Below are 22,783 nucleotides of genomic sequence, written 5' to 3'. Positions count from 1 at the left end.
CATGGGGCACTATCCCCACCCTGCCACGACTGACGTCTTCCTAACTCTACTACGGAAGAAGCCTCAGCTGCCTGTACACACCCACGTCCACAAGGGTCCAGGATCAGACCATGGGACAAAGAATGTTCTGCCTTCTCATCTGTCAGCCAAGGGACTCTTCCTTCACAAATGAATGCAATATATTGAAAGAAAAAAAGTAGGCCTGGTTTATTCTGAATCTTCAATTACCAAGCACTTCATGGAAACACTTTTGTTGTTACTTTTTTTGTTTGTGTGTTTGGTTTTCAAAACAGGGCTTTTCTGAGTAACAGCCCTGGCTGTCCAGGAACTCTCTTTGTAGACCAGGCTGGCCTTGAGATCTGCCTGCCTCTACCTCCCGAGTGCTTCGTGGAAACATGTTAAGCCCTAAGTGAATGCACAATTCTTTGAGAATTAAAAATGTGATGTAATAAAACTTATCTAACTCACTTACAAAAAATTGATAAGGAAGTTCTTCATTAGCTTACCTCTCAGCTGTAAAACTTAAGGTGGCCATAAAGCCAGATCATTGCTTGTAACTGGGCAAATAAATTCAGCAAGTTTTGAATATAACATTAAAAAAAATTTTCTAAGGAGAATTTTTAGGGAAAAAAGCATGAGGATACGCTAGCAAACATGAGATGAATAAAGAAATACGGTCTCACATAGCCCTGGCTGATCTCAAACTTACTACATAGCTAAGAATGACCTTGAATTTCTGACCTTTCTTCTGCCATCTCCTGAGTGCTAGGATTATTGGCATGTGCCATTAATGCTGGAGACCAAGCCCATGTTAGGCAAACACTCTACTTAAAGTGAACTACATCCCCAGCTAAAGAAATAAGTCATAATATAGAGAAATGTGTGTTCTAGTGCCAGGGACCCTTTCAGCAAGTTTAAGCCAAGAAGGTGGGCCAGGTGTGTTAGCACATGTGTGCAGTTCAACATTTGGGAGGTCAAGGCAGAGGAATCATGAGTTTGAGGCTTGTCCAGGTGACATAGCAAGATCCTGTTTCAAAACAACAGAGAGTTTGTGCTTCCAAGCTATGACTTCATAGCTCAAGTTTTAATAACTGGCATACAGCCTTCCACACATTGACTCTGACTCTCGGCCCCAGCATGGATCTACATGGCCATACAGAAGTCAACACAGCCAGGAAAATCCCATAGTTACCTTCTTAGCTATTTTATAGTAACCAAGATTTCTTCCCTGTATTTTATGTGGCTTTTATTAAAACATAATGAATGTACAAGGCTCCAAAGTTTATATATGTATATAAACAGAAGCGTCCCTCTTCAAAGCTAACCACTGTTAACAAACTCAAGTACACATTTCTCTTCCAAAAACTGTCTATACATATCTATGAGCATATGTGTGTTAAGCATAAGTTTAAGAAACTTCAGACACACACTATTCTGTATGCATGCACATATTTTTGTGTGCCTGCATACATATACATGGAATATTCTGCATTTTTCTGGTTTTCAAAATTTGATGTTTTAGAAATTTTCTATATAGCCACTTATAGATCAACCTCATTCATAAGACTGTATAATAGTCCAGTGCATGGCTGTTATTGATATAGATGTGTGCCTGGTCCCCAGCTGGGGGTTGTTAATGATACAGATATGCGCTTGGTCCTCAGCTGGCAGCTGGTTTAGGTCATGCAAGCTTTTGGACATAGCTGGCAGATGGAGGCCAAGGCTAAAGGATGAGAGCTGGCTCTGATCCCTGCCTGAGCATTCTGCTTCCTGGTTGGTCAGAGATGAGATATGAACAAGCAGCCTGCCGCCCTTACCACCTTGAATATTGCCACGCCTTGCCTACTACAAAGCTGAGATGAAATAATTTCTTCTTCTCCCAACTGCTTCTGTTCCATATTTTGTCCCAGCATGGGGAAACTAATACAATGACCGTGTTACAGCTGAACCACATTTGGTTCCAGACTTTTAATTTTGCAGTGCTCAGAGGCTTTCCCTTTTCTAACTGGGTTATTGATCTATTCAGACTTTATCCCTGTACACAAGAGGAATGGATTCTGTGTTAATTTTCACATGATTATCCACACTTGTACCATTTTACGTGTTTCCCCATCAACGCTGTTTGGACTCGCTGTTTGTAGCTGTCACCCCATCAGTCACCCTTTCTTCTCCACTCCTTTCCTCTGGGACTCTTATTTCCCATACCTGGTACAAGTGTGCTGCTGGGCCTGGCATGACTGTTTAATCAAAGACACATGAATAAGGACATTTTCAAAGAGTTGTGACATCGTGAAATGCACTCTACAGTGAAGAGAACAGAACCATTTCCAGTACCCTCATGGACATGAGTGAAGCTGTGTGTGGTGGCCACAAAACTGGCGCAGCCCAGAGCAGCCAGCCCTCAGAACCAGTGTTGACAGGACATGACTGGATCATGGTCCTGTCATAACCGTTCTAAGAGATGGGTCCAGGCCAAAGAGTCAGGAAAACACACAGCTGCCCCTCTGGTGCGAGCACTGTCAAGTTTATTCTGTAAAATAAAGCAGAGGTACAAATAACTTAGCAAAGGTCAAGTATAGTTAAGAGGCCTTTTATAAGAAAAACATTTAGCGACCACTGTATTCTCAAGAATTCTCAGATTATAAACTTCTCTGCTTCAATCTTTACAAAATCACATATACCAAGGAAAAGTTTAGTTGTTGAGAAGCATCATGACAAGTTTCCAATAAAGCAAAGCAGTCAGCAGGAAAGCCAGCTTCATTTGACGTTTGGGTGGATCTGTTTCTTGTGGAGAAACTTTCTCCTTCAGCTAGCAGAGACTGAGACTGGTGAGTGTCAAACCAAAGTGCAGCCCAGATTTTGTACCACTCTCAAGTTTGAATTTGGCCATCTAAAACACTAACATCAAAGAAAAAGCTATTTTTATTCTCAAGGTGGAGAAAGTAAGCACTTCTAGTCTCCTGTTGGTTTTCCGTAACAACCTGTTCATTTAACAAGTCAGATAAAGGCCACTGAGAAGCTGCATCTCCTGCTTTAGTGTAATCTACACGCTCTCCCGTAGGTAAGGGTGCTGAAAAACAGAACAGTTAATCCTTCTGGCAGTTAATTAACTGTGATATAATCTTATATTTTCCAAAAAATTTCCTAATTTTTAGCTACTAAAAATGCAATAGCCCAAATCACCAAGCCATGATTTGTGCTGGTCCAGTTTTTATTTGTGTGATCTATCAAACAATGTTGAAAACAACAATCCTCTTTGTTCTCTGTACAGGGGGCTTTCTTAGCATCTAACTACCACATGGAGCTTTTTCATAGTTTCAAAGTTTCCCTCATTTTAACTGTGAAAAAGTTATAAATTCAATGGTGGTTTCTGCCAAACAGTTCAAACAACATTATAGATTTTTTTTATCTTGATTCAAGTATATAAGTGATTAGATTAACATAATATTCAATAAAAAATAAATACAAGTTCTAGCTCATTTCTGGTGCCATGAGATATAACAGCACCACCTATTTTTAAATGTTAGTGGTTAAAAATGTAATTCAGTTTAAGCACCATATAAGTTAGCTGTTCATGAAAACACAGTATGACTTGGTTTACTGGAAGGTAACAGTCTTAATATCCCTGTAACTGAGAAAACCTGTTCATTCGCTATATCCTGGTTCCTGGAAAAGAACAGCATTCACAGGAAGGAGAGGGTACACCTGGGGTTCAGCTTCTCAGTACTTGAATTACTGAGTATATACGTAATATTTTCATAGAAGCCCAGAAGAGGGTCACGCACAGAAGGTTCCAAGGGACTGTGCTGTGGCAACCTGCATGTCACCATGGAACACACTAAAAATGCTGAACACAGCTTTGCAGCCTTAAACATGAAACGGGAAAACCAGAAGAGTTAATACTAGCAATCGACTCTCATCTTCTTAATCAAAACATCTTTTCATTCCATTTCAAAATGAAATATTCTAAACTCCATTTCAAAAATGAAGCATTCTAAAATGATTTTTTTTACTTAAAAATACTTGGATTAACTATGTTAGTTGTTAGAGATGGTAAATACATGCGAACAAAATAAAGTGCACCTTCACAGTATTTAACGTAACAGACCCAGAAGTCACTTAGTTAAATTGGCATATAGACTGAAATACGAAAAGCACCTAACTAGCAAAGTGAGGTAAAAATGGGAAAAGTCTCAGCTGAAAAACCACAATTTTTCAGTACATCAGAAGGACAAATAACCTTTATTTAAGGCTACTATTAAACTGGAAGACTTTTGTGTATTTCAATTTTGTGTAGGAGAAAGGAAAGCCATTCTTCTAGAAGGCACTAATTGGTTTAAATGTGGAAGTGACGTCATAAGTCCAGAAGAGTCCAGTCCAGGAGACTGCCTGGTTCTTGAGTTGTACTTCTTACTCTTCCCGTGGTTGTAGGGTTTTGCTCAAGAATGGTGTCAGTCACAGGTGCTCCCACAGCTGGGTGTGCTCAGTCTACCGTGTGGCAGATCTCCTTGACTTTCTGGTTGAACTCTTCTGGCTGATCTGCGTACACATAATGCCCTGCCCCAAGGATAGCCTGGGAAAGGAAGAGCCGGCAAGGCCAGTGAGTGAAACACAACAGTAGGTAGACAACTGTGCTCGGAAACATGAGCCACTAAGTCTTAAAAAGGTAAGTGAGACTCATCCGCAAACTACTGAGGATTTCCATCAGAAGGCTTTGAGATAAACAGGAAAATCTCCTGAATCTTAATAACTCCAACATGCAAGAAACACAAAGAAACTCTAAACTGATGGGTTAACGCAGGAGCCAGTGAACAGTTCAACTGTGTGTACTGCGTTGGGAGGTGGGCGTGAGCCTATATGATACTGGACCAGTCTTTCAGTGTCCCCACAGAGATTGAGAAGGCCCTCAGAAAGGTGATTCACTATTGAGACATAAAAGTGTGTATGACTTAAAGCCTCCCACATCCCTGTGACATCAGGTCTCTGAATGGGGCCCAGACTGGGAACCGCAAGGGAGTAATAATCAGACTTCATTGTGAATGAAAAACAAGGCTAGATCCACACTCACTATTGTCTTCACATAGGATTTGGGTCGCAGTGACTGGATGCTGGTACCAGAGTTGCCATCTATGCAGGATCGGGCACCAAAGATCACAGAAACTGGAATGTCAGGATGCAAATCTCCTATCCGCTGAAGCATCGGCCGTTTTGCCCACCCATAAGGAATCGTCATGTTTTTGAAAGCGGTCTCACCACTGTGGAGAGGAGAAGCACACTGCATGATCCTGGGGATGAGTGCACTACAGTCTCATCATTAAAACATACTCATATTTTGGCTTTCCAGCGTTTAAGAAAAATGTTTATTTTAAACCTTTAAACAATTTACTAGATAATGTAAAGGGGAAATCCATACGTTACTGCTTATTAGATAAACAAAGCTATAGTATATAATGTAGCTAATTTAAAGTTTTCTTCTAATTCAAAATAAGAAACTGAAGCTGGGAGTAATGGATGCTCTGCAGAAGCCCCTAGAAGTTGCTGAACAAGTCAATGACAATAGAGATACAAGTGACCAGCCAGCCAGTCACAAAACTGCAGTCTCTTAGGATCAGCAGCCTCCAGCTCCTCTGACAGAGACTCTAACCTACTTTCACACACTGCTGCTGCAGCTCCACCCACCAATGGTTTCCAGGGTCTAACCTCCAACAGGGAGGGCAGGAGGAGGGAAACACACAGGAGGAGGCTGAGCACGCAGGCTGGCCTTGCCCCAGGCTGCCTAATGAGGCAGTGCTGTAGTGCCTTACAGCACTCATCCCTGGCCTGCGCATGTGCATACGAGAATGTCTCAGCATTTGTCACTGATGCAGCCTAGAACTCCAGAGTCCGAGCCTTAAACTGGGTTAGGAGTCACTGCACTTGGTGGTCTCCCAGGCTGGCTTCAAACTCCCTATGAATGTCCCTCAACTTCATGCCCCATGCCCAGCAGGGATCACACTGTTGACATTCCACAAACCACAGAACCTGAAGCTCCCTTCTTGAGGCTTCTCCCAGCGCCCCACATCTTCAGCTTGCTCTCTACTGCTCCCTTGCACCTAGTACCCAAAAGCCCTGTTTTAGAAAACCATGTTTGTTCCCTTGCGTTTTCTGGCTGCTCTGCACTTGTCTGAGTATTCTCTCCCTCTCTAGTCCTAAAGTTAACAAGCAGAACGCTCCCCCACTCACCCTTCTCAGCCCTAACCCAGGAGGTGCTTAGTAAGGCAGGTGACAGCAGCCATGTGTACTGAGGAGTGCTGCCCGGCCTTGCCCACGGGCACAGGCCTGCAAGGCTCTAGAAGCAGTCTGCGGACCACTGCCTTTGATAACTGGCACCTCCTGTATTGTGGAGCCTTCACACTCAGTTTAGGAAGTAAGTTTGAAGTGAAATTCTTTTCTCCCTCAACCTAGACCTCCTCTTTGAGATTCCTAACCTAAGCTGTCCTCAGATTAGCCATACTCTTTGAGGGAAAGGGAAAGAAAGTGTATCTTATTTATAATGCCCATCAGAATACACATGTTTTTACATAATGGTCACTTTATGAATAGACAGAGAATTATGTAGCAGAAATATCCCTTTTAAAATATATTTAATTACCAATAAATACAAATTTATAAAAAGAAAAGTTTGAAGCACAAACAGTAAATTTAGAATTATAGTTTTCTAAACACAGTGGGGGAGCCTCATGTAGAAACTAACGGCAGTTGTGACAGCACACACACACACACACACACACACACACACACACACACACACACACACACACCACAAGACCTGAACAAGCTCAAACAAGACAAAATCCCAGCTTGGAAAGGGAGGAGGGCGTGAAGTTCTTCCCCTGGTTAAGGAGCTAGTGGCAACTGACAGCTGCTGGGAGAGGAGGACCCCGTTTTCTTTAAGGTGCTCCCTGGCAGGTCAACCACCCTCTAGTAGAAGGTCACACAGCCAAAATATATGAGCAGCGCCAACTGTATTTTATAGGTTAAAAAAAAAAGGACACAAAGCTGGGTTAAGTAGGGAAGGGGGATAATTATGGGAGGAGTTGGGGGAAAGGTAACTATGATCAAAATTAGATTGTACAAAATTTTCAAGGAACTAATAAAAATGAGAAAAAATTTAGAATCATGAGCCTTACCTTGGGGTCTGTACGTTGCAGTGGTAGATGTACTCCGTCACCGTGTCATCCTCAAACATAGACGAGTACTTCCGTTTGAAATCAGGCCTTAAGCGCTGCACTAGACTTAACCCTATTTGACAGAAAATAAAAACACATATCTTTTAAGTTATTAACTTACAGCATAGAAATAGTGTTTATTTATATTGTGCTATGTATATACATGTTTTTAAATATATGTTTTAGGTTGGAAAAAAAGCATACATCCTGAAAGATGCTCTCCAGTTCCCTTGAAGGGTGTTCTACATTGACCCACAGGTGTGCTGTAGAAGCTTCAAATATCTTAATTTCAAAGAACTTGTTTTTGTTGAATAAATTTTTTAACTGAGGTCATTGAATAGAGCAGCCTATACATAAAATCACATTATTGGCTTGAATTCTTTTCTCTCAATAGTAACATAATAAGATATGTTAGAGTTTAAATAAGGAAACCAGGCGATATATAATTTTTTTCTCTATGATAAAATAAACTCACAATTTCTGTTCGGGACACTCAGATATTCCCTCTGAGTCATACTGATGGCACAAGGCCTCAAGGAAAGCAGAGGGCAGAGGCCTCTTGTGGCCCGGGTGTTTGTTGTAGGGCTCCACACTGGCTATTTTCTCCTGGATCACTCACTGGTCATTATTCTAGCAAAATGTGCCTTCTTTGCTTGGCTCTCCCACTTCTGAAGAATCACATCACGTGGAGAATTCTGAGCCACAGATGATTTTCCAGGTCACCTCAGCCACGCCCAAGCACAAGCAGTAGCAGAAGACGGAGAACTGGCCCTACACTCCACTCCTCCACGCCTTCCCTCACATCCACTCCTCCACGCCTTCCCTCATATCCACTCCTCCATGCCTTCCCTCACATCCACTCCTCCACACCTTCCCTCACATCCACTCCTCCACACCTTCCCTCACATCCACTTCTCCTGCCTTCCCTCACATCCACTCCTCCACGCCTTCCCTCACATCCACTCCTCCACACTTTCCCTCACATCCACTCCTCTGTGCCTTCCCTCACATCCACTCCTCCACGTCTTCCCTCACATCCACTCCTCCACGTCTTCCCTCACATCCACTCCTCCACGCCTTCCCTCACATCCACTCCTCCTGCCTTCCCTCACACCCACTCCTCCACGTCTTCCCTCACATCCACTCCTCCACACCTTCCCTCACATCCACTCCTCCTGCCTTCCCTCACATCCACTCCTCCACGCCTTCCCTCACATCCACTCCTCCACGCCTTCCCTCACATCCACTCCTCCACACCTTCCCTCACATCCACTCCTCCGTGCCTTCCCTCACATCCACTCCTCCGTGCCTTCCCTCACATCCACTCCTCCTGCCTTCCCTCACATCCACTCCTCCACGTCTTCCCTCACATCCACTCCTCCTGCCTTCCCTCACATCCACTCCTCCACGCCTTCCCTCACATCCACTCCTCCATGCCTTCCCTCACATCCACTCCTCCTGCCTTCCCTCACATCCACTCCTCCGTGCCTTCCCTCACATCCACTCCTCCGTGCCTTCCCTCACATCCACTCCTCCTGCCTTCCCTCACATCCACTCCTCCACACCTTCCCTCACATCCACTCCTCCTGCCTTCCCTCACATCCACTCCTCCACGTCTTCCCTCACATCCACTCCTCCACGCCTTCCCTCACATCCACTCCTCCACGCCTTCCCTCACATCCACTCCTCCACGCCTTCCCTCACATCCACTCCTCCACGCCTTCCCTCACATCCACTCCTCCTGCCTTCCCTCACATCCACTCCTCCACGCCTTCCCTCACATCCACTCCTCCACGCCTTCCCTCACATCCACTCCTCCACGTCTTCCCTCACATCCACTCCTCCACGTCTTCCCTCACATCCACTCCTCCACGTCTTCCCTCACATCCACTCCTCCGTGCCTTCCCTCACATCCACTCCTCCGTGCCTTCCCTCACATCCACTCCTCCTGCCTTCCCTCACATCCACTCCTCCACGCCTTCCCTCACATCCACTCCTCCTGCCTTCCCTCACATCCACTCCTCCACGCCTTCCCTCACATCCACTCCTCCACGCCTTCCCTCACATCCACTCCTCCACGCCTTCCCTCACATCCACTCCTCCTGCCTTCCCTCACATCCACTCCTCCACACCTTCCCTCACATCCACTCCTCCACGTCTTCCCTCACATCCACTCCTCCACGCCTTCCCTCACATCCACTCCTCCACGTCTTCCCTCACATCCACTCCTCCACGCCTTCCCTCACATCCACTCCTCCACACCTTCCCTCACATCTACTCCTCCACGCCTTCCCTCACATCCACTTCTCCTGCCTTCCCTCACACCCACTCCTCCTGCCTTCCCTCACATCTACTCCTCCACACCTTCCCTCACATCCACTCCTCCACGCCTTCCCTCACATCCACTTCTCCACGCCTTCCCTCACATCCACTCCTCCACGCCTTCCCTCACATCCACTCCTCCTGCCTTCCCTCACATCCACTCCTCCACGTCTTCCCTCACATCCACTCCTCCTGCCTTCCCTCACATCCACTCCTCCACGTCTTCCCTCACATCCACTCCTCCACGCCTTCCCTCACATCCACTCCTCCACGCCTTCCCTCACATCCACTCCTCCACGCCTTCCCTCACATCCACTCCTCCACGTCTTCCCTCACATCCACTCCTCCATGCCTTCCCTCACCTATCGCTGCCTGTCTGAACCTTAAACATCCCTTACAGGCTCAGGTTTTAAACTTAAATAGCTGGTGGCACTATTTTGGGAGGCGATAGAGAATTGAGGAGGCAGGGCCTAGCTGGTAGAAACAGGCTACTAGAATGGATGTTTCCTGGTCTGGAGGATGTGAACAGCCTCCATGACCATGATGTGCATTCCTTCCCAGTCACAATGATCCAAAAGCCCCTGAAACTGAATTAATGTAAATCCATTGCTCTCTGTTTTGGTAAAGTATTTGGTTAGTGATGTCAAAATTCATTAAGACTGCCTCCTAATTTCTTTCTCTTCTTTTCTTTTTCTTTTTCTTTTCTTTTTTTTTTTTTGTTTTTTTTTTTCTCTGTGTTGTTTTGGTGCCTATCCTGGATCTTGCTCTGTAGACCAGGTTGGCCTCGAACTCACAGAGATCCTCCTGCTTCTGCCTCCCAAGTGCTGGGATTAAAGGCATGCACCACCACTGCCCGACCTAATTTCTTTTCACACTTTCCTTTCCCCATAATTGTCATTTGTATGCTGGTGATGCAGTACAATCTGTTCACATTTCATGAGTATCCAAAAAGCTCTCCAAGGGGTGGCCAAATATCCAGAAAGGGGTGGTTTTTAAGACAGACTGAAGACTGAAGGAGGAGAAATCGTATCTGAATGAGCCCTGGAGAAGTGTCACACGTCACTAGTTCAACGCTGTGGTTTCTTATGACTCCCTTACCCAACTGTTCTCACCCAACGGGCAAGGAGGTTTCCAGGACTGGAAAGAAGGGAACAGAATCTAGCCAGCCAGGGAGTGGTCACTCTAACCTTTATCTGCCTTCCCCTGCCTCTCTCCTTTTCCTGCTAATAGAATGAATGCAGCTTTCTTCTATCGTACTGACTTAGGCAGCAACTGCCAAGGAAGGCTGACTTCCCTTGAGCTCTGGAGCAAATTGTCATCAGGACCTTAAATGTATCCTTCTAGACAAAGAACTAGTGGTAGGCAGAGAGAGAGAAGAGATGGTCTACTGGAGCCTTCTTCACTGATGTAGAAGATTCTAGAGAGCATTTTTCCTGTTTTCCTCTTTGTTCCTGGAGCTGCTTTGTGAGAGGAGACTTCATGTCATGGAATCATTGGATAACAACCAGGGAAGAGAGGATCACAGACACAGGGCTGGAGATATGACTCAGCAGTTAACAGCACTGGCTGGTCTTCCTGAGTTCAGTTCCAGCACCCACATAGTGGCTCACAACCATCTGTAACTCCAGTTCCAGGGCATCTGATGCCATCTTCTGGCCTCCTAGGGCACCGGGCATACACATGGTGTACAGGCATACATGCAGACCAAACACCCATACATACACTTTTTTTTTTTAAGATTGTTAAAAGGATCACAGACATAGGCCAGGATGGTGGTACACCTTTAATTCTACCACTCAGAAGACAGAGACAGGTGGATCTCTGTGAATTTGAGGTCAGCTTGATCTACATTTTGGGTTCCAGGCCAGTTGGGGCTACATAGTGAAACCCTGTCTCAGTTGATCATTTTCATCATCAGAGGTATAGAAACAAGCACCAACATCACAGAAGCTACCAGAAAGTGATAGAGCCACCCACCTCAGACTGCTTGTTAGAAAATTAATAAAAGACCTCATGGTTTAAGGCATTTATCAGATATTCAGTTATTTATTGCTAAAAGCACTACCATCTTATATAAACTGTAAGGGGGCAGAGTAGAGGCTCAGATCATCATCATCTGAGTCAATAAGAGAAGGAAATTTCTGTGGCTATGAGCTAAGACACTAGAACTACGAGTTTAAACATTAATACTCAAAACAAATAAACACTTAAAGTAAATAAATAATCAGGAGTCCCCAAAATGTTCATGCAAACGATGGTTTTACCTTTCATCACACTAACAGGAAGGAGGAAAGAAGAAATCTGAGTATGGTGACATTGTCCGCTCCACAGTCAATCAATTAGGTTTTATGATCGACTGCTTAATTCTCTCTGATAGCCACGTACTCTCAAATGACCACCAGAGGTCATCATGCTTTACGCCTGCCCTTATCCAAAACTGCACCTACTTGGATGTTGGGGTGCTGAGACTGACCTGCCTTACCCCAGCACTTCCGCTGTCTCTGCTTTGCTAATTACTTGCAATGTTTTTCCATATAAAAGCTCCCTCTCCAGGAACGTGATTAGCTTCATCTTATTATTATTCAGCCTGACACTTATGAAGGGATAATCAGGGAAGTAAGAGCCCTGATTTATTCACGACTTTGACTAACAATGGTGATCAGTAAACACAGATGGATGACACTTCAATTTAGGACAGTAGAGAAGCAATAGGTGTTCAGTAAAAATCATATTTTGAATTTTGATGGTTTCCTGAGCTGACATGCGGAACCAGACTCTCCTGTGATGACAGGAAGTGACAGTGACCCATTTGACCAGCTATAAGAGCTCTACAGTATACTATGCTGTTGCTGCTGCTCCATGATGTTAGGTTGGAACTTTGAGCTGACAGTGGCTTTAGTGGGATGCAGCCTTGTCCTATCCTAGGTAGAGGAATCAGGCACACTTCTACTGTTCATCTATAAACATTGTTCCTTCCCAGGACATGAACACTCACCAAAAGGTCCTGCAATCCTGAGGCCAGCCAAGGGGTTAAAGGGAGTCAATGCTGCTCCCAGGGCTCTGATCCAGACTGGAATTGGTCTCTCTTGATCAGCAAGATCTGGTCGCTCGGGAAAACCCCATGGCTCTACTAAAATGAGGTGACTAACCCTGTTGAGGAAAAATAATAGATTTAAGTTGATTTTGTAAATTCATCCGTTAACTGTAAAGAGCTAACTGAACAAACTCAAGGTAGACTGAACCCCCTTAAAGAGAAGACCAATTGTTAACCAGGCAATATCATGCTTTTGCTTTGTCAGCTCTTAAGACTGGAAGGATTTGAGGGATTTACAGTAAAAAGAAGGCTCTGCTTATATGTAAATTTGGGTAGCAAAAAGCACACTAAAGTAGAATATATAACTGTGTTTCTTAAAAAGAAAAGAGAAAGAGAAGGGGAAAGTGAGGAAGAGGAGAGGGCACTCAGCAGGTGACACCCATCACTGACCACTCAGAAGAGTCCAATGGTTCTGTGAAGCTCAACATTGCACTCGTGGAATGGTTAATCTCTTATGGGACAATAATTATAAAATTTTAAGGCAAGTTAGGGTTTCCCCACAAACTTGACAATTATAGAACCTGGGATAACAAAGTGCATTTTAGTTTGGAGTCTGGATGTGGTGAAAGGAGCATGTCTGTCTACTCCACCCATGACATCATGATATACTAGCCATAATTTTCTTCCTAATCCATCCCCAACTTCTTTACTAGCAAACTTTTTCATTTCAATTTCATACAAATAGACTCATTACACCATTAAAAGGTGTAATTTTGTCTTATGAAACTTATCCTGATAAAGAAAAAAAAACAGAACTGTGATTTGCCACCAGGTGACAGGTGTAATTTCTTCTTTTCATGGTAAGGATTGTAACTGAAGCACAACCCATCCTCAACACAAGGGCATCTTCAACTGTAACCAAAGAAGTCATCCAATGCTAGGTAACCCCCCAGAATAAGACGACAATGTCTCTGACAGCCTCCCTAGCCACACCTGAAACAGTGGCAAAGCAACTGAAAACTGTCCACATAGTTTTATTCCTTACATAAAAATCTGCTTTATTATTGTCAGCACATGTAGGGATGAGTAACAATTCTTACTTGGTGTTTTTTTCCAAACAGAAAGCCTTAGAACACAGTCCCAGAGAACAGAGCTCAGGAGCATGGAGAAAACTCAGTCTCACCTCTCATCACAGACGGAAGGAAGCTGAGCCATATAGTGGACATGCACCAGCATGCAATGGTTCTAATGCAGAATAAGGCTGAACCTCATCTCCCACTCTAGTATGCTCACAGAGGACAACTACTCACCCGGCAGGCTTTTATTCCTGAAGTAACCACAGCAACAGAACAGTAAATCTTAGTTTACCAACCCTTAGCCAATTCAAACACTGTCTTCCAAATTGTATAGCCCTGAGACCATTTGTGGGATAGAACTATGGATTTGGAGGAAGCTTATGTAGCACATGACAGTTGTGCATACTTAGTGTGTTTTCAAGCCTAAAAGTTTTTAAAATTTTTTGTTGTTGTTTTTTCGAGACAGGGTTTCTCTGTGTAGTTCCGGTGCCTGTCCTGGGTCTCCCTCTGTAGACCAGGCTGACCTCGAACTCACACAGATCTGCCTGCCTCTGCCTCCCAAGTGCTGAGATTAAAGGTGTGCACCACCACCACCCGGAAAAATATTTTTTAATAGTGTATAAGAAAAAGATTGGAAATACATTTTTTTTTGGAAAACAAAATGGCAGAGTCCTTTAAATTCGGAGAGTGGTTGAGACACAACTCCAGTGGTAGAGCAGAATTAACGGAACGGCCATCTTACTGAAAACAGCACACTTTCATGGGAGGAATCAGCTATCAATATTCACTACTGACAATCCTCCTAAACAAGAAATGAGCTCTTCATTTAAACACCCCACTGTGCTGGAGAAGGGAAGTCTCACCCTGCTCTAGGTAAGTGACTATTGTTTTGCTTGCCTTGCTTAATATAATTTTCAAAATATCACCCCCTGGAAAATGTCAGCTAAATACATTGTGTAAAGTACATAAACCAGGGTGAAGGACCTTTTTTGTCTGTTTGTTTTTGAAGGTAGCAAACTGGCACAGGGTTGTTCAAGTTTGTCTTTAGGACCCAGCATGGCAAAGGTGGCAGATGCTCAGTAAGCGTTTGTAGTTTTGTTTTGGTTCTTAGTAACAGTATTCAAACATTCCACATACCACCCTAGTCTAGTATGTGATACTGTGGTCCCCAGATGGCACTGGATCATACTGCTGCTTGTTACGATATTACAGAGGACCAAAAGCCAGTGTTGTTTATTCTCAATAAAATATACTATTTGGAATTAAAAAACACAACAAGCACAAACATTACCCCCCACCACACACACATATAAATTCTTTACTACACTATAGCAAAAAAAAAAGTTTGAAAATAAATTTTTAAAGCCTCCTACATCAGAAATGTAGTTAGATTGCATCCATTTTAGCTACATCTAAAAAACCTCACAAAATAATTCCCTTGTTTTCCAGTGTAAGCATTTTGAATATAAAAGACCACACACACACACACACACACACACACACTTGGTGGCTACCATGGTAAGTATTCAGTAAGGGAAGCTATCATAGCAAAGTCTATTCCACAGAGGATACACTGGTTCTTTCTGGGTTTTTGTTGTTGTTGTTGTTTTGTTTTTTGGTTTTCCAAGGCAGGGTTTCTCTGTGCAGCTCTGACTGTCCTGGAACTCACTCTGTAGCCCAGGCTGGCCTCGAACTCACAGAGACCCGCCTGCCTCTGCCTCTCGAGTGCTGGGATTAAAGGCGTGCGCCACCACTGCCTGGCTTGGAAGATTCTTAAACTTTTGTTTTATTTATTATCTTCTGGAGATACTATGTAGCCTGGACTAGCCTCGATCTATAGTGCTTCTCCTGCCTCTCTGCCTCCTGAGAGCTAAGATTACAAATGTGAGCCCCTGTGCTGGCCCCGCCCTGACAGGACTGTCAGTGTACATGGAGGTAAGGAGCGAGTCTGAGAAGACAGCATCCCTGTGTCCTCCCATCAGACACCTTCCTCAAGAACTGGAGAGTGGTTAAACTACAGGGAAAACAAAGAACCATAAGAGCAGGAATAAGAGGAGAGTCCATCAGTTTGGAGACAAAAAGGCATTCTTCTGATGGTAGGCACCAGAGTTCTTGAGTCTGCAGCACATAAACAGCTTACACCTTTAAGGCAAAGCAATGGGTCACATCTGCACTAACATGCTGGGATGAGATGCTGTTCTGTCTAAATGAGCACATGACTATAGACGCTTGGTTTTTATAGATTCAGTCAGCTGCCAGCTAGAATGATACAACCAGAACAATCACCCAGAACTAAAATGAACAGAAAATCTACAGGGCTTCCTTGAAATAAGGAAAGGAGCAAGGAAGGTGACCGGAAAGAATTCCAGTCTACACAAAGGAGCATTCTCAGACCAGAGGTAGCCCAGGGTATTTCCTGTTGGCACCACACCACTGGGGAGAAAGGGAGGACCTGAAACCACCAAAGCACTTCCAGCTTCAGGTCAAGTGCAAGAGCTCTTCTTAAGAGGAGCCAGGAAGCTGCTCGGTCTAGGTCTGCATTGTCAGGAAGCAGTCAGGTAAAGGCTGTAGGAACTCAAGATAATACTGTCCAAAAATCTTTTATTAGTGGAGACAAGTTCTAACATGCTGTATAACCTAGGATGGCTCTCTTTGCTAGTTCCTTTCTACTAGTTTCGTTTTTGAGATAAGATCTCATTGTGTGTTCCAGAGTGACCTTCAGGTTTTGCACTCCTGGCCTCTGTCCCCCAGGTGATGGGACTGCAGTTTTGTACCATGGTATACCATACAACCTTCTAAGCTTCTATCATATCCTTTTCTTAGTGTAGAGCAAATACCTGTGACACAGATATTTCTTTGCAAAGAAAAGAGATCTAAAAGGAAAATCTGAACAGTTGAGAGGAAGAGGCAAGTATCTTGGTTACCAACACTGGCTAGCTTCACTCTTAAGGGGAGACAGCCCAAGACGCCTCAAGCAGCAAGTAGCTCTATTTGTGACCCATCATATCAATCTACTCATGAAATTCCAGGTGGCATCGCCACTCATCACACTGTAGTTAAAACAACAACAACAACTGAGATGAACTGAGGTTGCTGTGTGGGAAGGAACAAGGAGGTGCTGTGCCTTCATTTGGAGTCTTTTACTAGGCAGCCCATAACTTCTCTGCCCACTGGCCTTTCCTAAATAGCCCAGGTGCCTGCCTAGCATGGGGCCTCTGTAATGTATGCCCATTGCTTATAATAATCTCCTGCTACCCAGTATTCCTCTTTTAGATCTCAGCTCAAGAAATATTTCTTTAGACCATCATTGGATGGGAGACCAGATCAGGTTTTCACAACACTGTCCACTCCCCACCACAGCACTCATCCCAGGGATGGAGCCACTGTGTGGGTATTTAAAGTGCCATTCCAATAAACCTCACACTCACAACGTTCCCTCCTGTGCACACACAACTGGGCATCTATCTGACATACCAACAAGGTATGATGCATTGTGAAGCATCTCTTTAGGGAGGGTATGAGTAACAGCATCTGGGGAAAATGCATCTGTGACTCAAAACCACCACCAAAGTTTACAGTGTACACAGAGCTCAGGTGCCTCTGCAGACATTTTCTTTTTAAAGATAAAGAATTAAGACAAAATGCCCTCCTCCAAACACAAAGTCACTGAATATCAGTAAACAACCAATCTCCTAGAATACACTATTGGAACATTTCATTCATCACCAATATTTCAATGGAAGTCAAGTATACAGCACACAGCTCTTATCAGCTGGTGGAATATGGGGAACACACAGGGACACTGCCACAGTAAGGCTGGAAACGGCTGTGGTGGACAGGGGCACTTAGAAATGCACCTGTACTGACCGAACACACAAAATGGAACAAAAACAAACCAACTTTGTTTTCTCTAAGAATCCTTCTTCAGTAGGATTCTTAGGGATTTTCACTCTTTTCAAACTGTCCTTAAAAATATAGAATGGAAGAATGAGACTGCCCATATAAGACACGGATAGGAACAGGTAGGACTGGGTCCCTCGGCACCCCCAAATGAAATGCTGCGTTCACTGTTATCCCCATGATTTTACTTAAAGTTTAAAAAAATTACATTCTTTTACTTAAACTATTTTAAAAATCTTCTATTTGTCACACCTAAAAAGGCAAAGAAAAGAACAAAACCCAAGGAATGCTCAATCATACCACAAAGATACATAGGTTCATAGCAGCACTATTTGTAATAGCCAGAACCTGGAAACAACCTAGATGCCCGTCAACTGAGGAATGCATTAAGAAAATGTGGTTCATATACACAATGGAGTACTACTCAGCAGAGAAAAACAATGACAGCATGAAATTTGCAGGCAAATGGATGGAACTAGAAAATATCATTCTGAGTGAGGTAACCCAAACCCAGAAGGACAAACATGGTATGTACTCACTCATAAGTGGATTCTAGATATAAAATAAAGAACAATCAGACCACAACCCACAGAACCAGGGAGGCTATATAGCAGGGGGAACACTAGGATGACTGTGGCTTATAATAAGTTTTGGTTTTACTCAATTACTGGGCAAGCCTCAATGAAACATTTCACTATTAGGACAAGAATTTATACTGTATCAAGCTGATAATAGAAAAATGAATAAATAAATAAATAATTTTTAAAAATTAAAAAAAATTTCAAGAATTGGAAAATAGTTCTGGCTGAGCAGAATAGTTCTCAGGCAGAAAAAGGCTTGATGTTGAAGTTTGAAGTCAGCATGGGTTACATAGTAAGCTAGAAGTCAGCCTAGCATCCAGCAAGATCCTGTTTCAAAAATAATTATTTCTTTAAAAGCTCTGTAATGAAAAAGTCCAGGGAACGATAGAGTCAAAAACCATGAAAGGTGCACTATGAAGGGAACTGAAGTTCGGAGCTCACAGTTTGCTCCGTCACAGACATAGCCTGCTTCCCATTAGACCTTACTATAATTTAGCAAAAAGTCTGGAGAAGCCCGATAGATCCAAAGCTTTAATTGTTAGAGTAAAAATAAGCAATAACACCATGGTATTTTCACCGGTGGCTTAAAGTTAGTTATACATTAGGCCAATCATGTGGCACAAACCTTGAATTCCAGCCCTAGAGATGAAGAGGCAGGTAGATCTCTGAGAACTGGAGGCCATTCTGGTCTACATAGTGAGTTCCAGGCCAGTCAGAGCTACATAGTGAGGCCCTGTCTCAAAAGAACTAAAAAAACTAAAAGATTAGATTTTGTATAATTATGAATAACAAATATAATGTCCTTTGTCAAGCTTATTTTATTCTTTTTTTTGTTGTTGTTGTTGTTTTTTTTTTCAAGACAGGGTTTCTCTGTGTAGTTTTGGTGCCTGTCCTGGATCTCACTTTGTAGACCAGGCTGGCCTTGAACTCACAGAGATCTGCCTGGTTCTGCCTCCCGAGTGCTGGGATTAAAGGCGTGCACCCGCTGATTTCATTCTTTTAGGTGCTGGGATTAAAGGCGTGCACCCGCTGATTTCATTCTTTTAGGTACAAAATTGGTTACCAGTTGTGGTCATCTATCTTTAGGGTCTTTTAAGAGAATGTCTATCATGTAAGGCTAATCAGTAACTACCAAGAATGGGAACCAGAGACTGATACTTGGCTGCTGGTTGTGACCCTCTCCTCTGCTGCTGACACTTACCTTGATGGGTATTTCAGTGAGTAAGCAGCAGCCAAGAACCCTCCCAGGTTGTGTCCAAGCAAGATCATTTTGTCCAACCTGAGGGCACATCTCCACTCTTCAATGGATTCCACAAACTGATTCTCCACTTCTTCCGCATCACTGTCAAACCTAGGTCTACTACTTCTTCCAAAGCCCAGCAGGTCAAAGGCATAGACAGGCCTATCGGTGCTTAGATCTTCAAAATTCAGGGCCCAAAGTCCAAGACCTCCTCCAAAACCATGGAGGAGGACAAGTGGTGTCTTACTAGAAATGTCGTGAGAGAACATTAGTGTCCATATTCTGTTTCCATTGGATATGCGAACAGGCTCTTTCTTGTAAGTGCAGGGGACACCTGGTGGGAACAGAGAGCACTCTGTTCAGTTTCACTGTTTCTGAGAGCTCTCAGAGCAAACACAATGAATAGTCATATATTTTTTTTTGCTTTTATTATATCAACCCTAAAAGAGTATATACCTGAGTAAAGCAAGCAAATCTAAATGACCATGTTTTATAACTATGTGGGAAAACTTACCTTAGACAAGCCTCAAGTATCTGTGGTTAAAGTCTTTGGCAAGTCATATGACCTCCTGACTTCTCTCCACTCTAGCATATGAAGGTATTACATGCCTAGAACTGGAGAAGAACTTAGTGGTCACTGATCCCATTATTTTAAGGTCTCTAGCTTTGCAGACAATAACAAAAGAATACCACTTGAATTTGCAGAGCACTTGATGGATTAGCTTGAGACTGAAGTCAATTGGAAAGGACCATGGAAAGTCATCAGGAACTTGGGGAAGGATTGATCATATCTATACTAAACACATACCTGATGAGTTAGGGCATGACAAGAACACCTCAACATGAGGCGACTTGAGTTCAAGCCACTTGCCCAGAAAATAAAAATGATACAGTTTTATAGATCAAAACCCTTGTGTTCACAATTACATAAAACTAAATACTTTAAATGCCTTAAATTGACCAAAGATAAAATTAAAGTCAACTGATATTAAATTATCAACTGAATAGCTACCCTCTAGGAATATCTTTAATCACCTGTGCATATACATGTGCAACAGACAAAATATGGACAGCCACATGTTTCCTGCCTTTGTCAAAGAACTAACTTTAGGTTTTGTATTCATGGAGGCAGCAAAGAGAAAGGCAGCATTTAGAAATTTAATAGATGCCTTGCCTTAACTGGGAAGAAATTCTCTCACAGAATTCGCTCTCTCGCAACAAGCCAAATCTCTTCAGCTTTTTGAAACAGGCCTAAGAATTCCCATAAAAATTATTTGTAACATCTAGTAAAGCGCTCATCCCAGTGTTCAGTCACTTACATTCATGTCTGACATCAGAACAGGGCCAATTCTCAGTCAGACATCCATACACATATTGGGAATTTAGCATTTTTAATAAATCTCCTAGCAAGAGTTTTTTACTTGATGGGTGGTAGCAGTGCACACCTTTAATCCGAGCACTCAAGAGGGAAGTGGATCTCTTGGAATTTGAGGCCAGCCTGGTCTACAAAGTGAGTTCCATGACAGCCAGGGCTACACAAGGAAACCCTGTCTCAGAAAACAAACAATCAAACAAAAAAAGTTTATTTTGGCAAACCACAATTAAAATTTCTGCTAGCTTTGTACAGAGCAACATTATCCAGGTATATGGAATAGAAATTCATTTTTGTGTTAAAACCCACATAACAGGGCTAACTAACTACTCATTTCTAAGAAGGTAACCAGTTAGGATCACTTACTCTGCAATTGCTAAGTGTATAAACAAGAGGGTGAAAAACAGGTGTAGACAGACATCAGCAGAAACATAAGGAATAATCACAATAGGAAGCCCTTCCTTTATCCACTCCTGTAGATTCTATCAGCAGAACAAAACTGTACAATAAATACCAGAAGTCTGGCTCAATTTCAGTGCTAAGAAAGAACAACAGGATTCTGTGCCAATACAAATGTGGATCTAAAGAATGGTACAGTCAGAATGCAAAGGAGCACCCCTCCACCACCACCCCCACCCTGCCTCGTTCTATAGTTAAGGACTGGGAGGCTGAGCAAGGTGACTTACCCAAGAGCTGGCACCACTTCACAGCAGGTCTGGGCCAAGTGACTTGGTTACAGTCTAGACTATGTTCCACTAATGGGGCTCTGGAGCACTAGGAATCTGTTCTCAAGTACATAGCTTGGGCACAGCAGGAAGGTCTTTGAGAGGTTTTGAAGCTATTAAAACTTATAACACTGGTATTAAAGCTTTATTTGTCATGCTTTAAAAAAAATTTGTGTGTGTGTGTGTGTGTGTGTGTGTGTGTGTGTGTGTGTGTGTGTGTGCTGAGAACTCACACAAGAGTATGTACATGTGAGTGCAGTGCCCATGGAGGCCAGAGGCATCGGATCCCCTGGAGCTGGAGTTACAAGGGATTCATAACCTGGCGTGAGTGCTGAAACTGAACTCTGGCCCTCTGCAAAACCAGTCCGTGCTTTAAAGCTGACCTCTCTCTAGCTCCATGTTTGCCCTTCTACTCTCCTTCTTTTGTGTTGTTGTGTTGTTTTGTTTTTTGAGACAGAGTTTCTCTGTTTAGTCCTGGCTGTCCTGGAACTCTCTCTGTAGACCAGGCTGGCCTCAAACTCAGAGATCTACCTGCCTCTGCCTCCCGAGTGTTGGGGTTAAAGATGTGCATCACCATGCCCTGCCTACTCTCATTCTCGATGAGCTGCAGTCTTTTACAAGCGAGTACACAGAAACAGGTAGAGTCCAGCTCATCAGACAGATCTGTACTCATGAAAGCGATGTTCTTCCTCTAATTACAGTTTTTGACAAGCAGGCAATGTTTTTACAAACAATATTTTAACACGCAATGGTTTATTACTATTATTTTAAAAAAATTAACATGTTAAAAATGTTCAATTCAAATTTAATTCTACTATAAATATTGATAACTATAATCCATAAACAATGCTCCTTGGGATCCTTACTATTTTAAGAGTTTAACAGGGATCTAAGACCCAAAAAACTGACAATCACTGCCCCCCCAGACACTGTGCCACTTGCTGACACAGAAGAGTAAAAAGGCTCTTTTGCCAGCAGCTAACACACCACAGAATCTTATCTTCAGTTTCAGGACAATGCAATATATTAGGTCTATTTTAGTAAATAGTTCAAGTAACTTACAAGAGGAAAACCTTACATTTTAACATTTTCTCTTCAGCTTCTTTAAGGTGTGATGTAGACGTAGGACACCAGGTAGGAAGCCACCCTGTTAGCCATCCTGACCTAGAATGTCAAAAACAAAGTGCAGATAGGTGAGGTCACACTCTTCTCAACTCTCAGCTACTACATCCTGAAAAGCAAAGCCTCAGAGGAACCCCACCACCTGTGTGAGGGCAAGCTACAGGTGGATGGAGCAGGTCAATGGAGCAGGCCTACCGGGAAGT

The 22,783-nt window shown here is 43.2% G+C and overlaps 1 protein-coding gene across 2 annotated transcripts in view; it reads right to left on the bottom strand.

Moving 5' to 3' along the window:
- Positions 1-4,223: 4,223 nt before the first annotated feature.
- Positions 4,224-22,783, bottom strand: part of Abhd5 (abhydrolase domain containing 5, lysophosphatidic acid acyltransferase) — a 29,341-nt gene continuing 10,781 nt past the window's right edge. The window contains exons 2-8 of one of the 2 annotated variants that reach the window (XM_076577442.1): positions 22,537-22,622; positions 19,876-19,976; positions 19,323-19,695; positions 12,526-12,680; positions 7,170-7,281; positions 5,069-5,255; positions 4,224-4,573 (exon numbers count right to left, since the gene is read on the bottom strand). In XM_076577442.1, the coding sequence (XP_076433557.1) occupies positions 4,484-4,573; positions 5,069-5,255; positions 7,170-7,281; positions 12,526-12,680; positions 19,323-19,630 (852 nt within the window). In that variant the 5' untranslated portion in view covers positions 19,631-19,695; positions 19,876-19,976; positions 22,537-22,622 and the 3' untranslated portion in view covers positions 4,224-4,483. The remainder of the gene's footprint in view (positions 4,574-5,068; positions 5,256-7,169; positions 7,282-12,525; positions 12,681-19,322; positions 19,696-19,875; positions 19,977-22,536; positions 22,623-22,783) is intronic. The other variant, XM_076577441.1, reaches the window with a different exon arrangement.

The sequence above is a fragment of the Peromyscus maniculatus genome, chromosome 7 (assembly GCF_049852395.1).
Source record: "Peromyscus maniculatus bairdii isolate BWxNUB_F1_BW_parent chromosome 7, HU_Pman_BW_mat_3.1, whole genome shotgun sequence".
NCBI classification, from domain to species: domain Eukaryota; kingdom Metazoa; phylum Chordata; class Mammalia; order Rodentia; family Cricetidae; genus Peromyscus; species Peromyscus maniculatus.
This window is presented reverse-complemented; position numbering and strand designations above follow the sequence as displayed.